Source organism: Monodon monoceros, unplaced genomic scaffold, assembly GCF_005190385.1.
Source record: "Monodon monoceros isolate NGI ecotype Baffin Bay Population unplaced genomic scaffold, NGI_Narwhal_1 Super_Scaffold_4, whole genome shotgun sequence".
Lineage (NCBI taxonomy): Eukaryota > Metazoa > Chordata > Mammalia > Artiodactyla > Monodontidae > Monodon > Monodon monoceros.
Window position 1 is genome coordinate 23,791,092 of NW_021703781.1, and position 21,603 is coordinate 23,812,694.

Consider the following 21,603-nt stretch of genomic DNA (forward strand, 5'->3'; position numbering starts at 1 on the left):
AAATAAATAAAAAGAGAGGTTATGCCTTTGCAAATTTATACCTACAAAAGATAGTGAGAAATAATTATCAGAAAGCTTGTATCTGTATATTGAAATGAACAAATTATTTTTTATGCCTGAATTGATGCCACTGTTTTCACTAGAAATAAGAGTTAACAGCATAGTGATCCAAACCTGTCTCTAGAAAACAGTCCTTGAGACTCAGAGAGTAAATGTTTTGCCTCTCAGTGATTTTTAACTCCCGGAAGACTCCTTTTATTTCCAGATTGACGGATATTCAAAACTCTTTCTGCCTCCTAAAAATAAAACTGCATCCATTTCTTAAAAGGCAAACAACCTGAAAAGCCACACTTTCGGAACACTAGGTTTTTATATTCAAGTAACTAAAACTATCCCTAGTGTTCAGCCTTGTGCTGCTGCAGTAGAAACACTTTTCTTAGTTTTTAAATTACATTCGTGGAGGATTTAAATGTCGTACTGTACATTCTTTCACTGTATGATCTAAACTGATTTTACACCGCATATATAATTTCATAAGTACACCGTAAAGGAATTCTACACTTGAATGAAACTGGAAAGAAACGTGAACTTAGCACACACCCCCTTCTTCCAACTCGATACGCACATCTTAGTTTTTTTTTTCTCAAGAATTTCTCTCTCCCGCCCCCACCCCACACTTTATTTCAGAGCAGCATCATTCATTATCCCACTCACCACTACCGAAAGAACCTTTCCAACTAATACTATTTCACCAGGACCCTCCTTTCACATCTCAGAGTCCGTGGGGGATTTCTTTGGAAGGGGGGTGGGCGGTGAAGTTCCGGGACGCCACCATTCCCGCCATGTCCTATAGGACCCAGGTCCTAGCGCGCAGTCCCCGACCAGCCTCAGGCGGACCCCAGGAAACTGCGAAGGTCTGACACCGCACCCCCCATCTCCGCCAGGGCAAAGCAAACCGGGCCCAACCTCTAGGCTCCCATTCAACGTACCCTCCTCCTCGCTGTACCCCATTTCTTCCCACTTACTTTACCCAATTCTGAGTCCCCATAACCATCTTGCTCCCAACACGAACACCCTTTTTACAGTCCGGGCCCTGCCCCTTGAACCCTTCTACACCCCGGTCCCTCCCCCTGGACCTCCCACCAGCTTCAACCCTCACAGCGTGCCCTCGTGCAGACACGCGCCCTGTCCCTATAGCTACTGGACCCGGGTCCTACCCCACACGTCACACTCGAGCCCATTTCTCCCGCGACCCGACCTTCCCCACCCCCTCCCCAAGCGCTACCACACACACCCCCCAGCACCCTGTTACCTCCGGCCCCGCCCCCCTGAGTGTCGCACTCACCGCTTCTGCCGCCGCATCATTAACCGCCGCGGCTGCTATAGCTACAGGGAGCCAAGGCAACCAGCTCTCGCGACACTTTCCTCAGCTACGGCGAGAACGGCCGGGAAGAGTCTCTCGCAAGAAAGTAAATGAGTCAGGGTCGAGACGGCTAAGTATATCTCGCGATAGTATTGTGTAAAATGGCGGCCGCAAGGCGCTTAAGGGGTGGCCTGGAAAGGTCTGGAGGTGGGCGAGGGCGGAGAAGGATATGGAACTGGTAGGAGAGTCGGATAAGTATTGTAGGCAGGACGCAGGACGGTCTGGGATGGGGGAAGTTAGTATGACGAACCCTACACTGGAATAACTTGAGGTATGGGGCTGTCTTTTCCCAGTGCCTCAAACTTAAAGCAGTGTCGCCTTGGCTGAAATTCAGTCTTCCTGGCATTTTCCTTATGCATGCAAAGTAGAGATGGAGGGAGCAAGCCAGAAATTGACCTTTCCATCTCCTCCTTAACCTTCCTTCAGGAAACTTTGATTCGTTCTTCCCCTACTTTGGTTTGTGAATGGTATTTGACTTAACAGAAATATTTATGTTTATACACTGGTGCCCCGCCCCCATCAATTTGCCCAACGAAACTAGGAAATCAAAGTGTTTTGTTGTTGTTGTTTTTAGTCTATCATTATTACAGATTTTGGCCTTGAATGTGGAAGGGGGCCGCATTGGTTTGTGATTTGAACTTTGCAGTTGTTGCTTGCCACCCTGTGGGCACATCCTTACTTGGTGACTCTCTCAACACTTAGTTGTAAGGGCTTTCTCTCTGCCCTCAGAGTAGGATCTGGAACAGACGACAGACATGTTAGGGGAAACACTGACTGAAGCTGCCCACCCTGGCCAGGCAAGATAGTAGCCACTTGCATGAGTCATCTTACAACAGGAGGTCCTGGTAAGGAACGAGGAACTAACAAGCTACCACCAACCGGTAGAATTCAGGAAAGGTCAAAATGAGAGAGGAGACACCAGTCCATATGTCCTACCAACATCCCAGAATCCTCACTGGAATCTGTTTTGTCTGAGCAGTACGCGCACCACCAGGAAGGACCCTGAGTCAGAATGATTGGCCAGAGACAACCCGGAAAGTAACCCCATTCCCATAAAACTCAAGACTGCAAGCCACGTGGCAGAGCAGTTCTCCTGGGTTCCCTTACCCTGCTGCTATCTGCCTGGGCACCTCTTCCCAATAGTCTCTTGCTTTGTCAGCACGTGTGTCTCCTCGGACAATTCATTTCTGAGTGTTAGCAGCCCACCCTCAGGCCCTGGAAGGGGTCCCCCTTACTGCAACAGCTATATAAAGAACGTTGTTCAGTGAGAGTAAAACAGGAGAACAAATAAGGGAATAAAAATAATAAATGGGGAATTCAGTTTCTTCTCTCCAATCCCCTGAATACCTCTCATAGTCTAGACCAGTGCTGTCCGGTAGAAACATACTGTGAGGCACATCATGCAATTTAAAATTTGTAGAAGCCACATTTTTTTAAAAAGTAAGAAAAATGAAATTTAGTTATTCGCTTAACCCAACGTATTCAAAATATTTCAACATAATCAATATTTTGAAATTTTTAAAAATTTTTATTGGGGGTATAGTTGATTTACAATGTGTTAGTTTCTAGTGTACAGCAATTTTTTTTAATATTTTGAAATTATTAATGAGATATTTTACATTCTTTTTTTCATACTGAGTCTTCAAAATCCATTGTTTATTTTTACAGAGCATCTTAATTTAGCCTAGGCAAATTTTAAGAGCTTAATAGCCACATGTGGCTAGTGACTGCAGCATTAGACAGCAAAGCTCTAGACCCTATACCAGGGAATGCATTATCTGGATGACTTTAGGGGCATAGTATTATGGGCAGGTGGTTTATGTAAAAGAAAACCTTGAAGTTGCTAACTCAAACGGCTGCAGAGTCTAGGTGGGTAACAGTAAAAGAGATCTGATGTAAAACAATAGGTGGTAGTGGGGACTTGTGCCCACTGAAGAGTGCAAGTGAAACAGGAGGAAAGGGGACACGGCACAACCTTTGAAAGAATGACACAGCCTAAGGACGGGACATAAACTGATTAGAACCAAATGGGTCCAAGATGGCGGAGAAGTCAACTTCCACTAGACCTTGAGCCTCAGTATACGTTCACTGTAACACATCAGCAAGTTAAATGACACACCCAAAGGCACCATGACAGTGGAGGTGCCCACTGTCAAAAAGTGGGCGGTGGCCCAATTCCTGGAAATCCCCACCCCTTCCCGAAATAGCTGGAATACTTCTCCCACTCATTAGCCTATGAAATTACCCACCCCTGTAAAAACTAACAACCCCATACCCTGGCGGCCTTTCTTACCTTCTGAGATGGCCCACACTCTGTCTGCAGAGTGTTTCTCTCTAAATAAATCCACTTCTTACCTATCACTTTGTCTCTCACTGAATTCTTTCTGCGATGAGACATCAAGAACCTGAGCTTCATTAAGTCCTGAAACCAGGTGTGTGATCTCATTTGGAAGACTGTGGGCTTTGGTGGGGTTCTGGCACGCGTGTTCAAGTCCCAATCTGAAGTGCATGGTTTCACAAGCTTCTATCTAAAAAGAGTTTTCCTGCAGCCATTATGGAAAACAGTATGGAGATTCCTCAAAAAATTAAAAATAGAATTTACGTATGATCTAGCAATTCCAGTCCTGAGTATCTGAAGAAAAAAAAAATGTTAACTACAAAAGATATATGATATGCACCACTGTGTTCCTTACAGCATTATTTACAGTAGCCAAGATGTAGAAGCAACCAAAGTGCCCATCAATAGATGAATGATGGGTATATATTTACAAGATTTCAGATATTCTGAGGTTGGAAAAATTAAGTTGCTAGGTTTTCAGAGCTGTTGACTATTAGACCCTGAACTTTTTCTTACCCCAACTTTAAGGGTAGGCATTTAATAATTATTTTATAGCTGGGAAATCTCTTTGTCACATGAATGTTGTTATTTGCTTTTGTACATCTGATGCCTGATATATAGTACCTAGTATATAGTAGGCACTCAATAAACATTTGTTGAAGGAATATAGTCCTTAACTTTTGGGGAGGGCTCACAGACTTATTTTATTTCAATTTTTATTTATTTATTTTTGGTTGTGTTGGGTTTTCATTGCTGCACGTGGGCTTTCTCTAGTTGCAGCGAGCGGGGTCTACGCTCCGTTGCGGTTGGTGGGCTTCTCATTATGGTGGTTTCTCTTGTGGAGCACGGGTTCTAGGTGCTTGGGCTTCAGTGGTTGTGGCGCGTGGGCTCAGTAGTTGTAGCGCACAGGCTTAGTTGCTCTGCTGCATGTGGGACCTTCCTGGACCAGGGCTCGAACCCGTGTCCCCTGCATTGGCAGGTGGAGTCTTAACCACCGTGCCACCGGGGAAGCCCGGGCTCACAGACTTTTAAACATGAGAATCTCATAAAAGCTATGAAATCTTATCCACATCCTGTCTGTGCCCTGCCCATATTCCCTCAGCCTATCCTAGAGTTCACTACAGCTTTGGTAGACAAATCCTGTACAAGCCATAGCTTCCTACCTTAAACACCTGAGTTATCTCCTTGCCTGGAAGTGCCAGCAGAGTTAACATTCCCCTTGGCAATCCGTAACCAATGAGAGATGGGATTTGGTAGCTAAATATTCCAGTTACTACTGGAATAGTAGTAGAATTGCCTCAGTGAGGCAATTCTGAAGTATGTTTTACTATAGTGTTTCTCAAACTTTACTAACACTTAAGAATCACCTGGAAAGATTAATAAGACACAAATTCTTGAATTTGCAAAAATTTTTTTGGCCTTGCTGCGCTGTTTGCAGGATCTTAGTTCCCCCGACCAGGGATCGAACCGGGTCCCTGACAGTGAGGGCGCCAAGTCCTAACCACTGGACTGCCAGGGAATTCCCTTGAATTTGCACTTTTAACCAAGCTCCCAGGAGAAAATGTTGCTGCCAGTGCATGGACCACACTTTGAATAACATTTTTCTCAGAGAGTCTCTAGTGAGATTTGGCCCCAGTTGCTGGAAGCACCTTTTTGGCCTCCTTCTCATTCCCTTACACTGCTTGGATTCTGGGACCACCTCCCAAATTTACTACTTGCATCCAAATCTTTGTTTCAGGGTCTGTTTGGGGGGGAAGCCAAACTATGACAACTCTTCTTAGAAAAATGCACATAGAAATAGAGTTTTGTGTACTAGTTTAGAGGAAGTATGAATTCCCTGAAATTTATTTATGTCATAAAGGAAGGTGACCAGGGTAAATGTCATATGACCCAAGTTCCATGAAAATTGAATCAGTCCAGGCAGTCTAGGAACCTAATATAATCATTAATGGCTCATGGAGTTAGCTGAATTCAGTCAGCTCTCCTCAGAAGTTATTTTTCCAGATCTGCATCAAACTCTGACTTTGTGGGACATAAGAGTAAGTCTGGGACTCTAAAGAAACCCCATGCTTGAAGTTAATAAAAAGAGTATTGTTACTCATTCCTATTGGATTCTCATGGTTTCTTCCCAATCATAGTGCTTTCTGGACACAACTGCAGTGCCCCTATGACCCTTAGATCTTTTCTTCATGTGTTCACAGATGAGCCAGGCATACTATAACTGCAGATGGTTTCTCCCACTTCCTTCTGGATTCCAACATGGCTCCCTATTCTATTTCATCCTTTTGGGAACCTGTAACCTTTGACATATATTCCTAAGCTCACTCTCGTGTCATCTGGAAACTTTATGGCATGCTCTCATTCTGTAAAAATTGGGTAATCCTGATTATCCCAGTTTCTAATCAGCTTCTTAAAGAGAGCTAACGCCAGGGTCACCAACGCCTATTTCCTAAACACAGCACACAATTGCTGCTTAGCGTTGCCCACATATGGGCCAGCACATGTGTTTGTCCATGATTATTTGTCTTATGTACTATTCAATAAGTATGTCTTTGTATACACCTATGAATGTGCTTTGGCAGGTGCGGATGTGGGTGTGGGTGTGTAAGTAATCAGGTCAGTCTTGAAGTCTGAATAATGGATGTATGGTATTTTACTTTAATTAGTCTGTGTGCATTGTTAGCCTCAGTTTTCGTCTGCCCTCAAATATCAGAGGAAGAATGAGTTCATTTCCTTGAAGTTTATTAACTGTTACCGAAGGCAGAGAAAATTCCATAAGAGAAGGTTCCATACAGAGCAAGTGGAAGGGGAGCTCTGAGTTGGTAAGAAAAGATGCTTGGAGTGGGGACTTGGAGTGAAGGATGGAAGGGCAGATCTCTCCTTTCTTTTTCCCTCCATTCCCACAAGGATACTGGATTTTCAGTGGGGGTATCTTGCTCAGCATTCCCTCTCCAAAATGGAACCAGAGAGGGGAAACTTGATACAAAGTAGAGGTAGAAACACCTCACAGCTCCTCTGTTTCTCCATCCAAGGGGATGCCAATATCCACGTTGTAGTCTACAGGCTCCCCGGAGCTCAGCCAGGGAATAGGGGTTCGATTGAAAGAAGGCCTGTTGGAGAGGTTCTGGTTGTAGAGGACTAGGGGTTCACTCAGCAAGGGCCCCAGGTCAAACTTGGGCATCTGGAAGGTCATGCGTTTGGAGGCCTTCTCATATCCACCATAAGGCATTGCTGTCCTGAAAAGGGGACACATTATTTAATTAAAAACCAGAACAAAAGAAAGAGTTTTGTCAGTGAGATGTTACACTGTTTTGAGGATAGGGAAGTCTGTGAATTCTAGTTGCAGATTGCTTCTGCACTCCTTGTTCTTCTTCTCCCTAAGTACTCCATTCCCCCTTCTGGTTTGCTTGTTTCCCCAAAGCTAAAAATGAGAAAAGTAGTCTAGTGTGTACTAGATAGAGAGTCTCATGGATAGTTGTAAGCCAAACCAGTCACATTTTCAGAGAAATTTACCCCAAACACTATAGACTCAAGGGTCTGAGGTCACCTTAAATTATAATGACCCCCCTCAAAACCCCTACCCCACCTTCAGTGGATAGTGCGTGCCCTGGATGAGAGGAATTAACATTTCCTGGAAAATCCAGGCACCTTAGGACCAAATGCAAAAGCACTTCTCTAGGGCTTCCCTGTCCTGTTTTCACACAGTCTAGAGAAGCCCAGTTCCAAAAGGATAGATACTTGAACCTTACTAAAGTAGGGTATAAAGAAATAGAATCTTCAATAGTATAATAACTTGCTGTGGTGCATAACCTATAAAAATTCTGAATCACTATGTTGTACACCTGAAACTAATATAATGTTGTAAGTCAACTATACTTCAATTAAAAAAAGAAAAGAAAAGAAAAATAGAATTATACTATAAGGACAGTAATGGAATTGTAACCTTGAATGAAGGGAGCCTCAAGAAGCCTTTAAATGTGTAATATATTATTCCCATTTCACAGTCAAGGCAACCAAGCCTCAGAAGTAGGGTGACTTTCCCACACAGCTATGAACAGCTATGAACATAACTATGAACTAAAATTCAGATCCTGCCTCCTAGCAAATTTTTCCTTCATCATACCATGCTGTTTCTCTGAGCTGGAGTGAAAAGACCAAAAGCCTTCAATTGCGGCCCCCAAATTCCTCCCATGCCTCCTCATCCCCTTGAAACATTTGAACCAGTCTCCATTCCAACTAAGGGCATGTTGCCATACACTGGAATGCATCAGGTTCCTTCCGCATCCTCCTTACCTGTTGAAGGACTTATACTGAGGGAGATCAGCTTTGGCCCCGTGGGCCAGCAGGTTGATGCCAAGTTCCACTTTTTGCTGGGAGTCAACCCCCATGGCTCTCTCCCATGGGGAAATATAGGTCTTGAACACAGTGATATGTTTTCCTTCTCCACCTGCCTGGTCGTCTGGCAGCCATGGGAGAGAAATAATAATAAGTCAAATAATAGCAGTTAGTAGCCAATGGAAGTTAGTCTCAGAGCCCTGCACTAGAGAAGTTGCTGGGGCCAGGGACCAAAGGTAAAACATCTTGGTGATTGTATAAGGTTTGTGAAATAATGACAGCCTGGAGTCGGATTTGTGATACAAACTGAAAGGCTAGAAAGGTGACTGAGAGACAAGGCTTCTGGGTGGAATAGACACGTCTCTGTATCCTTATGGACACAGAAAGTCCATCAGTCTATCTCAACAGGCCTCTCCTGCTTCCTACACCCAGTCTAGGCCTCATTCCTGGGTATTTCTCTGCTTTAGAGACCAGACACATTATTCTTGGGTGAGGATACTTGCCTAGTCCTGTCTCGCCAACCCCTGCAGTGCCAGCAGCTCCTCCTTGGCCAGTCTGGCCCCCAGGACCATCTGTACCCCGATATCCAGACCCAGGGCCCTGATGATGGTGATGCTCGTCAGAGCCATACTGTCCGGCAGAGCCACTTCCTCCTGCCTGGCCTCCACCGCTGCCCTTGCTGTAGGAGAATCCCTGGCCAGCTGTACCCAGCTGTCCCCCAACGGTGGGAAGGAACTTCTGGAAGTGATCCTGAAAAGAAAGGACAAAGTAAGGGGAAGGTTAGCAATGGGTATGGGGAATACCATAGCAAGTAGGAGGTGATCAGAGACAATGGACAACCAGAAGACACTGAATCATCTGAGACTCCCCTCTCCAATAGATGGTTAGCAGATAGCCTGACTGAGAGAAATTAAACTCTCCTTAAGGGATACAACCCCTATGGCTCAGTTCGAATTACATCTAGGATGGGGGCAACTCATTCTCCAAAATCCCCTTTCCCTCCTTACCAAGGCAAAGAGGACCAAGAGTTCTGCTCAACTTAGGTTTGAGAGATTGGGGCTGGCATGGAGAACCCAGCCTTAAGTTAAAGAACTAGAGAGATCTCTGCTCCTCCCCTGCATCTTGTCTAACAGATAAAAGTCTCTTCTCTCTCTTCCTCTTCCTCTCCCTTTCTCCTCTTGGTGCCTGTTGGACCAGGACTTCCTGACAGTGAAACTGTAGTGGGTAGGGGGAAGGGAAGCCCAAAGGGCAACACTGGATCCATCCCCAAAGCCTAAAAATAACCCTGCCAACTCCTTCAGGAGGCTCTCCTGGCCACCCACCGAACACACCCCCATGCTCCACCCAGTGTAACCAGACACAGGCAGGGGGGAGGGCTTTTGGCCTCCTAAAGTTAGATATGACCGGCTCAGCATTTTTATTCTGCTCCTACATACGGGCAAATGGCAGGCACTCCTGCCCCTGGCCCCATGTAGGCATCTATTTTCACTCTCCCCTGGCTGCCCAGGAAAGGTGGAGGGGGAAGAAAGGAAATGGAAACGATCCCCTCCTTCTCAGCTGAAATATCTTGTGCCTGGTCCCTCTCCAATCTCTTCTTCTCTTCGGAGAATGATCCTGACTAGGAGACGTAGGACCTTAAAGCATGGTTTCGGTCCCCACATCTGTGGTCCTTATACTGACCCTTTAGATAAAAGAATGGCTCAAGAAGAGATGGTTATAAAAATTCACTTACCTCTTTCTACGGTTGCCAGATTTTGCAAAAAGAAAAAATCACAGGACACCAGTTAAATTTGAATTTCAGATACACAATAATACTTTTTTAGTATAAATATGCCTAAGTATTGCATGGGACATATTTAGATATGAGAGTATTCGTCATGTACCTGAAATTCAAATTTAACTCGGTGTCCTGTATTTTTTAATTTAATTTTCATGTCCCAAATATTTCATGGGACATACTTATATTAAAAAATTATTGTGTATCTGAAATTCAAATTTAACTAAGTGTCTTCAATTTTTTTTTTTTTTTTTTTTTTTTTGCCATGCTGTGTGGCTTGCAGGATCTTAGTTCCCCAACCAGGGATTGAACCCAGGCCCCTGGCAGTGAGAGCACCGGACCACTGGACCACCAGGGAATTCCCTAAGTGTCTTCAATTAAAAAAAAAAAACTTATGTCCCAAATATTGCATGGGACATACTTTACTAAAAAATTATCTGTGTATATCTCAACTTTATTTTTTTAATTGAAGTAGCATTGCTTTACAATATTATATTAGTTTCAGGTATACAACATAGTGATGCAATATTCTTATAGACCATACTCCATTTAAAGGTATTATGAAATATGGGCTTTATTTACTGTGCCTACAATATATCCTCAGTAGCTTATTTAGTGTGTACCTCAACTTTAAAATATAGGACTGGGCATCCTGTGTTTTATCTGGTAATCCTATCTTTAATACTTAACCATACTGGGAAGGAGTTTTCTCCTTGAGGGTGTGAACTCCCTACCCTGCCTCACCAGCTCTAAGATACAGATTTAGTTTCAGAGGTGGGCTGTAATTCACCCTGGAGCTATTGGGGGCTCGCTGTATCTGGGGGGTTAATGAGCTTATAAATTAGCTGGGAGGGGAGGTTGGTCATATTTTAGAGACTCGGGCTGGGCCTACCAAGAAGCTGTCAAAAGAGGCACGAGGCTTTGAGAGTAGTAAAGTTCTGAACTCACCATTGAGCTGTCAGAGAAGACATCAGGGTGGTTTTCATAGATAAATTTCTCCACCCGCATCTGCCGCAGTTTGAACATCTTGGAGCCCCGGTTAGTGAGTAGCGAGAGCTCCTCCAACATCACATCCCTTGGGACGCTGATCTTCTTGCCCAGGTTCAGGCCCGAGCTCTCCTGTCCACCTTTCAGGGAGGTGGGGAGGCAGAGGCAAGGGAAAGAGGAAAGTAGGGTTTTCTAGCTCCAAATGAAGCCGCCATCCACAACTAATTAAGTGTGTGTGTCCCAGCAGAGATCACTGAGGGAAGCAGACGCTGTCTGTGATGTCTGATCAAATTCTGTCTAGTTTATGAGGGATTTTGATTTCCTGGGTTTGGAGTTGGAGAGAATGCATGGGAAATGGGGTGCAGAGTGAGACAGTGGGGATACTAGAATGGGGTGAAGACGGTGAATGGGGTAAAAGGTATGGGGTACAGGGCAAAAGAGTAAAGAAACATCATAGATGGAGGTCATTGGGGAAACTGTAGCACGGGGGAAAGCCCAAAGCCACCTCTAAATATATACTCCTATCTTAACTCCTTTGCCTTCTCTTCCCCTCAGTAAACTGGCTGCAAACGGCTTCTAGGTATTGATTGGGAGAGCTCTTCACATGCTGTACTCCTACCACCCCCAGGAAAAATGCCTGAGCAATTTTCCATTTTAAGTGCCTATACGAGGCTCCTTAGCTCTGGGGAAAGAAGTAAGGAAATTAACCATTTATTGAGACCTTACTCTGTGCCAGTCTCCATCATACATATTTTCTTCTCAAACATACCTCACTGACCTGTGGGTCCTGTTGTCTTGGACCTGTGCTGGGTAACATGGCATGGGTGTTATTGTCTCAGATTACAAGGTGAAAAGGGTGGAAGGGTGAGTAGTCAGTGTTGAATTCTTTCTTCCTTTCCCCCCTTCCCCCCACCCCTGCAAACCTCACCCCCACCCCAAATTCCTCTTGTCTCTCCTTATCTCTTCGCCTTAAGACACATATAACCTTATGATACTTCTGGGGCTCATGGGCCAGAGATACTCTCAATAAGAAGTCCCACACTAGGTAGGTGCAAACATGCCATACCTCCAGTGAGTTCCATGATCAGCTTGCTGGATTTCCGCTTCTTGTTGGGGGCGGGGGTCCCTGAGAGTGGCATTGTGGAGGTGGATGGAGCCTGGATAGGGTGGGAAGGAGGAGGTGAAGGATGGACAGGGACTGCGGTGAGTGTCTACAGTAAGGCACTGCTTAAGGACTTCAGGGAGCAAAATTTCATTAGATTTTTTAAAAGAAGTACATATTTCTCTAAAAGGTGAAAAACCATTGCTTTAGGGCTTCTCTTCTTGGGAAGCAGGGCAGAAAGTATAGATGCACCCCTTGCCCCTACCTTCTACCAACCTCTTTTCAGCTGTTTTACATAGAGCTGGTGCAGGGTTTAGGAACACAATATGTGTTAGGAGGGCCTGGGGGTAAAACAAACACATTACTTACAGGTCAGGTAATGCACCCAGGTTTCATTGGTTTGGCATGGCTTGAAGCTTTTATTTGTACAGGGCTCCCAGACTGGGATTATCATTGCAAACTCTGGCCTCTCAGTCTTCCCCAAGCCCCAGAGTGGGGTGGGGGGTGGGGGTGGAGCAGAAAAAATGTTCTGCCAGGGTTGAGGAGATCCAGCCAGAAACATTCTCCATAGGATGAAGAGGTTATTGCCCCTCCACCGGGCCAGCTGGATCATGGCCTGGGAGGTGACAGCAGTGCTCCCACTCCGTTTCAGTCACTCCCCACCCCCCAGACCTGGAGTGGAGAGGGAGGTCAATCTTGATGCATGTCAATTCAGCAATATCATAGCAGTGGGGAATTCAGGGAGGACAGGAACATAATCATAGGATCTGGCAGTGGAGGGGGACAAGCTGGGAAAAGATACAGATTCCAGCCCCTCCTTAACAGAAGTTGGCACTCAGCGAAATGTCTTCTGCTGAGTCCTGTCTCACAGCACATCTGCGATTCTACTAGCTTAGTGGGGTCTGCTGAGGCCAGAGTCCAGGAACTGCTAAATAGATTCTCCCCATACCTCTCTCAGCCCCAATTAGGTTCTTGTTTTCCATCCAGCCTCAGACCCCCTTCTCATTCCTCCAGTGCCTCCCCCAACATCTCCAATCCCCCCACCCTCTTGGGCCCTTCTCCTTCCAACTCTCTGTGGCTCCCTTGAACTGGACAACTGGGAACTGAGTACAGATGGAGGAGGGAGGCAGCTGCCCCCAGGATCAAGGGTCACTATTACAGACACAGACACAGCAGTCAGCAGAGTGGGCTCCAGCCCCTCTGACTACAAAGCTGGAGACTTACCGGCTGCTCAAGCGGTGGTCAGCTCTCCCTGGGGTCCAGCAGCTTTGGAGGACTGTGCTGCTGTGACTAGAGAACCCGAGCTGGGCAGGCGTGGGGGCAGCACTGGCAGTGGGGGAGGGAGGGTGGTTATTAATAGAGACGATGAGCGCAAGCAGCTCAAATGGCACAGGGGTACTGAGACCCTGGAACCAAGATCCCATCCTCCTTGCCCAGAGGCTCAGGAAGGGGAGGAAAGTCCTTTGGAATTCTCTCACTAAGCTGTCTGAGCCAAGGATCAGTCTGCCCAGGGACTCCTCTTCTTTGGCACCTCGAGGCTGAGATCCAAAGAAGCACTCAGGGAGAAAGTGAAAACTGAGAGGGAGAGAGGAAGCAGGCAGCAAGTGGTGAATAAGAATTCGGAGTGGGAAAGTGAGAACCAGGAGAATGTGTCTGGAGAGCCATTCAGAGACAATCCAGGCTGGAGCTGGAGGGACATGTGGGTGCATTTTGGGGGTGGGAGGGTTTAAGATGCTATGTTTCGGGAAGGGAATTTCTGTTCACAATGGAACTGCCCTTTGAAAGTTCCTGGATAGGCTGGTCTTTCCTTTGGGAGGGCCAGATTTTGGCAGGATAAGGGACCAAATTAACCAAATCCAGTAGTTAGGCTATCAGGGATGATGTGGGGGAAGACTTGACCAGTTTCTGCCTTTTCATCCCCATTTGCTGTTCGGGTGCTCAGTTTAGCCTGCTCTGCTAGATAGATGTCACTTTTTTAAAAAAATTAATTAATTAATTTATTTTTGGCTGCATCGGGTCTTCGTTGCTGCACGCGGGCTTTAGTTGCGGCGAGTGGGGGCTACTTTTTGTTGTGGTGCGCGGGCTTCTCATTGCGGTGGCTTCTCTTGCTGCGGAGCACAGGCTCTAGGTACGCAGGCTTCAGTGGTTATGGCTCGCGGGCTCTAGAGCACAGGCTCAGTAGTTCTGGTGCACGGGCTTAGCTGCTCCGTGGTGTGTGGGATCTTCCCGGACCAGGGATCGAACCCGTGTCCCCTGCATTGACAGGCAGATTCTTAACCACTGAGGCCGCCACCAGGGAAGTCCCAGATGTCACTTCTACCTGAAGGGGTACATGTAGGCTTCTGACCTGCCAGGGCTTTACTCTCTGAGGCTCCTACTTGGGATTTTCTTCAAAGGGAGCACACACTCCATAGGATCTGGACTGTCCCATTCACACTGGTCTAGAGAAGCCTCTGGGAAAGGGCACAAGCTTGAGAGCCCCCTCCAGGGAAACCTGTCATTTGCCCGGCACCTTCCTCGGTAGCTGCGTGAACATCCTGGATCCTTCTCCATCTTCTGCTCAGGTTTTGTAACCAGCTGCTGTACCTCTGCTGTATCCACCACCCTGTTATGGCTGCCTTAGGAAGTGTGCTTTTGTAGTCCCTAGAATACCTTTCTGTCCCTCTGTGAGCTACCCACTCTTCCTGACCATGTCCTTTTCCCATCCTGAACTTCATAGGTTCAGGTTAGGGGCTGAAAGTTCGCCCTGCTCCCCTCTACTTGGCCTCTGCCCAGACCAGTTTAGCCTCCAGATTCCTCATCTTTTGTCCTTTTTCTCCATTCTCTCCTAACCCAAAGAAGCAATTAGATGAAAAAACATAAATAGCAAAAGGTGATTTCGTCATCATTACCATCCTCCCCTCAAAAACCAACCAAAATTTTTGTCTCTTATGATTGAGTACCTAAAACTACCTAGTGAATGAAGACAGAATATTTAGCCTAGGCTCTCTGAGCCCTTCCTTTGAAATTCTGAGAGGCTGCGTATTTGGGAGAATCAGGGTCATGGGCCTGGTTATTGGCACAAATCTGCCCCCTGCTGGTAAAACTGGGGCAACAGAACTTCCTCTTCTCAGAAGTCTAATTCTAGCCGCCTTTCAGTGCCTTCTCTTTTTTATTAGTCTCAATCCACGCTGATCCACCCTCTCTCACCTTCTTCCCTCTCTCACCCCACCTTCAACTTCAGCCATTGCTTTCCCTTCATTTCCTCCAGGGTGTTGGGAAAGCAGGGCCTTTCCAAATTGTCTAGGTTCTGTAAGCTGAGGCCTCATCTGAGAAGTATGGAAGAGGGGATGGAGAAGGGGAGAATCTGGAGAGAGAGAACTGGGGGAGTGATGGAGGTGGCTACACTGGATTAGGACAGAATTGGTAGAGAAGAGCAAAAGACCAGGGGGTGAAGGGCAAAACAGTAAAAAATAGGAGGGTAGGAACTGAGAAAGAGATCAGGAATCCGGAGATCAGGGGAATGAATTAGAGAAGATGAAGGGGAGACCAGGATTTAGGTATAAAACTAGAAGAGATGACAACAACAGAAGATATGGGGCATAAGTTTATTCTTGTGCACAAACCAAAGTACTGTGACTCACACTCAATATGCAAAGGAAATTATCAATTTCCAGATCAAGCAGCAAGCGTGACTGGTGGTGGTCATGGTGAGAGGGGAGCCCATATCCCTCTAGGATCAGAGATCAGGACCTAAGCTGGAAAGAAATAAGAACTAGGGTTTGAGGGATGGGGTAGAACTAAAAAGAGGTTTTGGCTCTGGGTGTTTCCCTGCCCTTTCTCAGGTAGTTATGACAAGCTGCAGAAGACAGAGGGACAGATTCAAAGGAGGTAGCACAGATACCTGTCTTTCAACACTCAGCACACACTCACTCTCACATCCCTCCACCATCATCCCCCTTCACTCTAACAAATACATTCTTCTCCCTCAAATTTCTCCCCAGTTCCCCTTTTGTGTACATGATTGGTTTCTTATTATCCAATTTTACTCTCTACCAACACTGTAGTCTCCCTCACCATGCTTCTCTCTGAGGCTCGATCAATTTCATTCATTTCTGTTCTGCTCCTGGTTTCTACCTCACTTTCCACATCATGGTTCTTTTCTCCTTTCTGTCTTAAGTTCATGAGACAATGAAGCCAATGATTTGTTCATTCTCAGAGGACATTTTCTTTCTTTCTTTTCACTTCTTGGATGCTTTGTTGCTCAGCATGGGCCTCTCCAGTTGCTAACTTTCTGAAATCCCAAGGAACAGAGTTCTTAGTTCTACTCCTGGTCTAGCTGGTATAACTCAACTCATGCAAACTGCCCTGGTCCTTCGAGTCTCCTCATACTCTATGAATTTCACCAGATGCTCTACACCTGCTACAGACGATGATCTTTAACTCTAATGAGTCTCTTTCTCCCCACCAGACATTCTATGTGAGGATAACTGACTCTTCTTTCATTAGTGCAAGGGTAAGACCCAAATTGGGTCTTTATTTAGACGGCTCCTCTTACTCTTGCCTCAGACAGAAGAGCACGTCTGTGTGCACGCACACACTTGCACACACACACCTAGGAAAATGCCAGACAAGCTTGGGAAAGAAGAGTGAGGAGCAGCAAATGATTTCGTGCAAATAGGGGTCAGTTCAGTCCCTTTGCTGCCTGTCTGGTGGTGAGCTTCTTGCCTGAGGTCTCAGTGGTAACTTCTCTGTCTTTCTCATTGACTGTTAAAACAAAGCCCACAGAAAAAAGCACAAATGTAGAGAAATGGAGACTAGTGGAGGAGTGTAGGTGAAGAGACAGAGTTAAAGACAGAGATCCAGGCAAGGAGCTACAAAGAGAAGCACAGACACCAAAGCAAAGATAGTATTATAGGTTGGAAAGCAGCAGGGAGGTTAGGAGTCAGGAGGAAGCTGGGAGATGGGACACCAACTCCAAAACTTTCTCTGGCAGGAGGGAATTTAGCCTGCAAAGGAGGGATGGCGGGGGCGGGGGCGGGCGGGTTGGGTAGAAGCAACTTTAGGAACTAGCTGTTCCACCTCCCCTTGGTCCTGGGAGCTGTGCCCTGTTCAGTGGTGGCCCGCCCCAGGCCTCCACACATGAGCCTGCAATCCTGTCCTAGTAGCTGAGAACCGGGGCCTGGCTACCTGGAAGCCACAGGAGCTGGGGGAGGTCCCAAGACCCCTGGGAGACTCTGGAGGAGGGGCTGGGCTAAGGACAGGGGCTGAAGCCAGTTCTGCCCTCCAGATGGGCTCATCCAATGTAGTGGCTGCTCGGGGGGCAAGCACAGTGGGTGCCAGGGGCTCTGCAGTGGGCTGGGGCGCTGGAGTCGAAAATCGGCGGATCTCCTGGACTCGGGCAGTTTTGGGAGGCACTGAGGAGGTGGGTCCAGGAGTCGGGGGAACCTCATCAAAACAGAACATGGCACTTTTAAGTTGGTAGGGCTGGTGCCGCATGAAATCCAAAGCCTTAATGCCCTGCTTGGGGGCTGCCCGAGGCCCTTGGGATTGGATCTTACTAGGGAGAGTTCGGGCAGCTTGGGGGAAAAAGGGTGAGAGCAGTGGGTTGTAAGCAATTGGAGGTGGGGCACGGATATTGGGTGAATATTTCCAGGAAGGGGGCAGGGAGGGGGTAGGAGAAGGGCTTCTGGGCCGAGGGCCAAGGCCAGGACCAGGTGCTTCCACCACATACCTGTCCGCTCGGCTCTGACGCTTGGCAAACAGCTCCCCACCCCTGCCTTGAAGCCTTGGTGGTTCAGGGATTCCAGCTGAAGGGGCCGCCCCATTCACTAACCCATCGAGGAACCCTCGAGAAGGGGGCTTGGGAGCCACTGGGGGTGGAGTCTTAGGAGTCGTAGGGGGTGGGGTCTTGGGAGCCATTGGAGGCGGGGTTTTAGCTGTCACGTGAGGCAAAGTCTTGTAACTCCTGCCCCCCGGTGGCTGCATGAAGTTGCAGGCTTCAGCCCCGAGGCTCAGGGCATCCTCCTCTGGACAAGATTCCGCACCCCCAGCCCGGGGTTTTTCATCCAGGTTCTGCACCAACGATAGCAGCTCCGGGTTGGGCGAGTTCTTCGTCTCCTCATTTCCCGGCCGGAACATCTGCTTTCGGGTCCCCCGACGCCGGGCCTCCTGGAGGATGCCGGTGCGAGCAGCTGGCACGGAGATGCGCTTCTCCCGAGCGCTGGAGGGCTCAGGGGCTGCGGGGCCAGGGGCGGGGGCCTCTGGGCGTGCAGCAGGTCGCAGAGGCGCCGATAGGAAGATAGAAGCGGTGGAGGTCATGGCAGCTCCGCTAGCGGGGGCGGGGGGCTCTGGGGCTCCGCCTGGCGTAACAGGACGATTGGGGGCTGGGATGTATAGGGAGCTGGTGGCCGTCACGGGGCCGGAGGAGCGTGGGGTGCTGGCGGAACCGGGGGTTGACACGTGGCTGGGAACCCCTGAAGAGAAGCTGGGCAGAGGAGTGGTCCCCTGCGGAGAGGACAGGAAAGGCGGTGGGACGGCGCTGAGGCCTCCCAGGCTCTCATTTGCCCTCTTGGGAGCCAGGGGCCGGAAAATAACCGAGGTGGTACCTGGCCGCTGCCCTTGTAAGCCCGGAGTAAACGGCCTGGCTGACCGGTTAAAGATGCTTGGAGCTGGGGTAGAGGCTCCACTGCTAGGGAGGAAAGGTCTGGGGCTGGCTGCAGGGGCCGGCGAAGGGCTGGATGGGAGCACAGCCGCCTCTGGCGGAGCGCTTTGTGCCCGAGGTGGTGACTGCAGGCCCTGCCCGTTGAGCGTGGCGGCTGGACCATCCCCGGCCGGCTCCTGAGTGCTGGAGTCTGCGCGCTGGCGCTGCTGTTCAAAGAGTTGGGCCCCTCGCCCAGAGGCCTCACTCAGCTGCCCTCCCAGCCCCGGGCCCTGGCCCTCTGCTGCGCCTGAGCTCGGCCTGGCCAGCTCCATGTCCAGGTAGGGGCTGTCCCAGTCGGACTGGTTGGTGAGGCTGCGGGCGTCGGAGAAGGCCTCTTCGTCCAGCTCAGACTCACTAGTTGGAGGGACGCCGTCCTCCTCTCCAGCGCCTGTCCCCGCGGCAGCCCCAAAGCTCACTAGGGTGTACTTCTTGGCTCTCTGCCGACGTTTCTTAAACATCAATACCCCCTTCGAGTGGGGGTTGGGGGCTGCGGTTAGCAGGGATGCAATCGTCCGGCATTTGGTCTTGGCCTCCTTCACACTTCTCTCTTGGAGGCTCTCTGCCCTTTGCAGTTCTGGGGAGAGGAGGAAGGAATGGTCAGTGAGCATCTTCTGTTCCCCAAGGCTCTCACCCGCCCCCCACCCCACCCCCCCACCAGCCAGCTCCCTCAGGCCTCCCACCTCTGGTCTTCTCACTGGCCTGACCCACAAGGTCTCTCCTGCCTTTGGCAAAGTCCTCTAACGGGGCCAGAGTGGAGGTGAAAGGTGAAACCAAGGACAGTTGAAGGGAAGGCAGAGGGTAGTTGGCTGCCCTGACACCACTCTGACCACAGCTCTCCTCCTATCCTCTCTTCCCTCCTATATTTCAGGAGATTGCTCTTACCCACACCACACACGTGCCTCCCCTGCTTCCCTCCACTCCTGGCTGGCAATGTGAGGCTGGGGTAGAAGGGGGTTTACTTCCCATGGCAGGCAAGGACATGAAGCAGGTCCCACCGTAAGAAAAAATAAGAAGGGGCACTTTTCTCCCACCAAAGAGACCCTGTTAGGGGACTTCTCAGAAAGTTTGGGACTTATCCCCTCTTCCTACCCCTTACCCTATAATAAGGACACAAAGGATCCTTAGCAATGAGGATCTTCATTCATAATTCCACTATCATCATGTGATCCACGTCATATACATTCATAGAAGTAACTCCCACCACACATCACTTCAACAAGAATATGGCTCTAGGGAGAGGTGGCTATGGGCATATTTTCTCATCTGTACTTTTCTCTCACATCCCCATATACTCTAGCTTATATACATCCTAGTTCATATACACATGTATAAATACACGTGTCCACACAAAAACATACATGCGTACTCAAGGTGGCCCTTCTTCCCAGAATTCCCCTAGCAGAGACACTGTCACTAACAGTTGGGACAAAATTTAAGTGCCTTCTAAATCCAAGGTGCTCCTCTGTGCCTCAAACCCCTGCTACTCACAGGCAGGGATGGCTTCAGATCTGAGATGCAGGAAAAGCCAGAGTGCTGCTCTCCAAGGAAAGCTTCCAGATCTTTAGGATATCTCAAAGTCACCAGTTGATACAGTCTCCTTTCCCCCAAGCTGAGGGTGGGAGTGGGGTGGGCTTCTTTGACAGAGCTTTTTTTTCCAAGCCTTCTGGGTAGAGAGCTCAGGTAGACACTACCAGGCAGGCACGCAAGCACTGTGTGCTAAGGGGAGCCAGGACAGGGTTTCCCGTGCCACGTGGGGCCTGGGAGGTGGAGCCAGGAAATGGGAATGCTGCCCTGCTGCTAGGACCCTGACTCGGACACAGATACTCTCCGATCCATGATCCCCAGTCCCTCCTGAAAAATTCTTGAAATTCCATCTACTTTCCACTCAAGATATCAAAGCTCCCTTCTGATTAGGGCTCTCATTCCACCCGTTCCAACATTCATAGCACACAATAGTACTGTGGACTAGAGATAGGCACTGGAGTCATAGTTTAGTTCAGATTTTTGGTTCTTGGGAGAGTTACTTCATCTCACTGAAGTTCAGTTTCCTCATCTGTAAAGAAGGATGATAACATAACGTCTACCTCATAGGGTTGCTATGAGGTTTAAGTGAGATAATGTAGGTAAATTTAGCATTTAACCTAAGCCCCACTGTGAGTAATTATTACTATCAAAGCTTTCTTGACACTAGCTGCACATGTATCCAGACACTTTCTTGTTCACTCATATCTTCTCCCACGGACTCCCACATACATGCTTTCATGTATTCATAGATTACTCACACTTCTCTCTCACACATAAACCCTCTCTCCATGAGTTTTCCATAGCTCATGTGGTCACAAACCCCTTTGACATGTTACCATAGCATCAGCCCATTCTGAGAAAAGGGCAGTGAAACTCTTAAGAAGGAAGAGGAAGGAAAAAAGGAGGAGGGGGTAAGGGAGTAAGACCTTTCCCAAAGACCTCCCTTCCCAAACTGTTGACGTAGTCCCCTCCATTCTAGATTCCAGAACTCTCTTGGCTGTGGGAGGGTAGTACCTGCATAGAACGGGTCCTGGAGCTCAGGAACTGGGCTTGGGGCTTTGTCGCAACTGGCTTGGCTGAGAGGCTCTTGGCTGATGGGCTCAAAAGTCTCCATGCCGAGAAAGGCAGTGTTGGCTGGAGCAGAACCAGTTTGAGGCACCCCCCACGCCTTTTAAAGCCCCTTTGTCTTATCCCCAGAGCTGGTAGCTGAATGAGCTCACTGTGCTATTTTTGGAGCCTGGCCCCCTCCCTTCTCTGGGCTGCCCCACAAGCCCTGGTATGATGGACATGGGCACCTGCCTACCCCTCCCCCAATCCCACCACACTGGACAATGAGGTCTGCTTGGCTAAAAATATCCCTGAGCCACTCACTAACTACAGTCTCACCCAGCATGATGGGGAAGGGAGAGGGTGCTAAAATGAGAATTGGGGATAA

At 48.2% G+C, this 21,603-nt stretch overlaps 3 protein-coding genes across 6 annotated transcripts in view; all 3 read right to left on the reverse strand.

The window, feature by feature from the left end:
- The window catches only part of USP54 (ubiquitin specific peptidase 54), a 147,834-nt gene extending 146,454 nt beyond the window's left edge, over positions 1 to 1,380 (reverse strand). The window contains exon 1 of one of the 2 annotated variants that reach the window (XM_029244928.1): positions 1,346 to 1,380. The gene's annotated coding sequence lies outside the window, so the exon portion shown is untranslated. Of the gene's footprint in view, positions 1 to 1,025; positions 1,066 to 1,345 lie in introns of those variants that run through there. The other variant, XM_029244929.1, reaches the window with a different exon arrangement.
- A 5,106-nt stretch (positions 1,381 to 6,486) lies between these two features.
- On the reverse strand, positions 6,487 to 17,811 carry MYOZ1 (myozenin 1). 3 transcript variants are annotated; one of them, XM_029245469.1, is made up of 6 exons: positions 13,187 to 13,291; positions 11,927 to 12,017; positions 10,822 to 11,000; positions 8,600 to 8,846; positions 8,055 to 8,220; positions 6,487 to 6,997 (listed from the first exon to the last, which is right to left on the reverse strand). In XM_029245469.1, the coding sequence occupies exons 2-6, from the start codon at positions 11,997 to 11,999 to the stop codon at positions 6,766 to 6,768; spliced, it is 897 nt and encodes a 298-aa protein (XP_029101302.1). In that variant the 5' UTR covers positions 12,000 to 12,017; positions 13,187 to 13,291; the 3' UTR covers positions 6,487 to 6,765. The 3 variants fall into 3 exon arrangements, with proteins under 3 accessions (XP_029101302.1, XP_029101303.1, XP_029101304.1); XM_029245470.1 differs by lacking the exon at positions 13,187 to 13,291 and adding an exon at positions 17,676 to 17,811 and having other exon boundaries at positions 6,498 to 6,997; XM_029245471.1 differs by lacking the exons at positions 11,927 to 12,017; positions 13,187 to 13,291 and adding an exon at positions 12,239 to 12,295 and having other exon boundaries at positions 6,498 to 6,997.
- On the reverse strand, positions 15,536 to 21,305 carry SYNPO2L (synaptopodin 2 like). The gene is made up of 2 exons (XM_029245467.1): positions 21,183 to 21,305; positions 15,536 to 19,218 (listed from the first exon to the last, which is right to left on the reverse strand). The coding sequence occupies exons 1-2, from the start codon at positions 21,280 to 21,282 to the stop codon at positions 17,054 to 17,056; spliced, it is 2,265 nt and encodes a 754-aa protein (XP_029101300.1). The 5' UTR covers positions 21,283 to 21,305; the 3' UTR covers positions 15,536 to 17,053.
- Positions 21,306 to 21,603: the final 298 nt, after the last annotated feature.

Coding starts and splice junctions, on each gene's coding strand:
- SYNPO2L (XM_029245467.1), bottom strand. CDS start 21,282: ATGGAGACTTTTGAGCCCATCAGCCAAGAGCCTCTCAGCCAAGCCAGT. Junction 19,219..21,182: donor CCAGGACCCGTTCTATGCAG/GTACTACCCTCC, acceptor TCCTCTCCCCAG/AACTGCAAAGGGCAGAGAGC.
- MYOZ1 (XM_029245469.1), bottom strand. CDS start 11,999: ATGCCACTCTCAGGGACCCCCGCCCCCAACAAGAAGCGGAAATCCAGC. Junction 11,001..11,926: donor GATCATGGAACTCACTGGAG/GTATGGCATGTT, acceptor CCTCCCTGAAAG/GTGGACAGGAGAGCTCGGGC. Junction 8,847..10,821: donor TCTTCTCTGACAGCTCAATG/GTGAGTTCAGAA, acceptor CTTTCTTTTCAG/GATCACTTCCAGAAGTTCCT.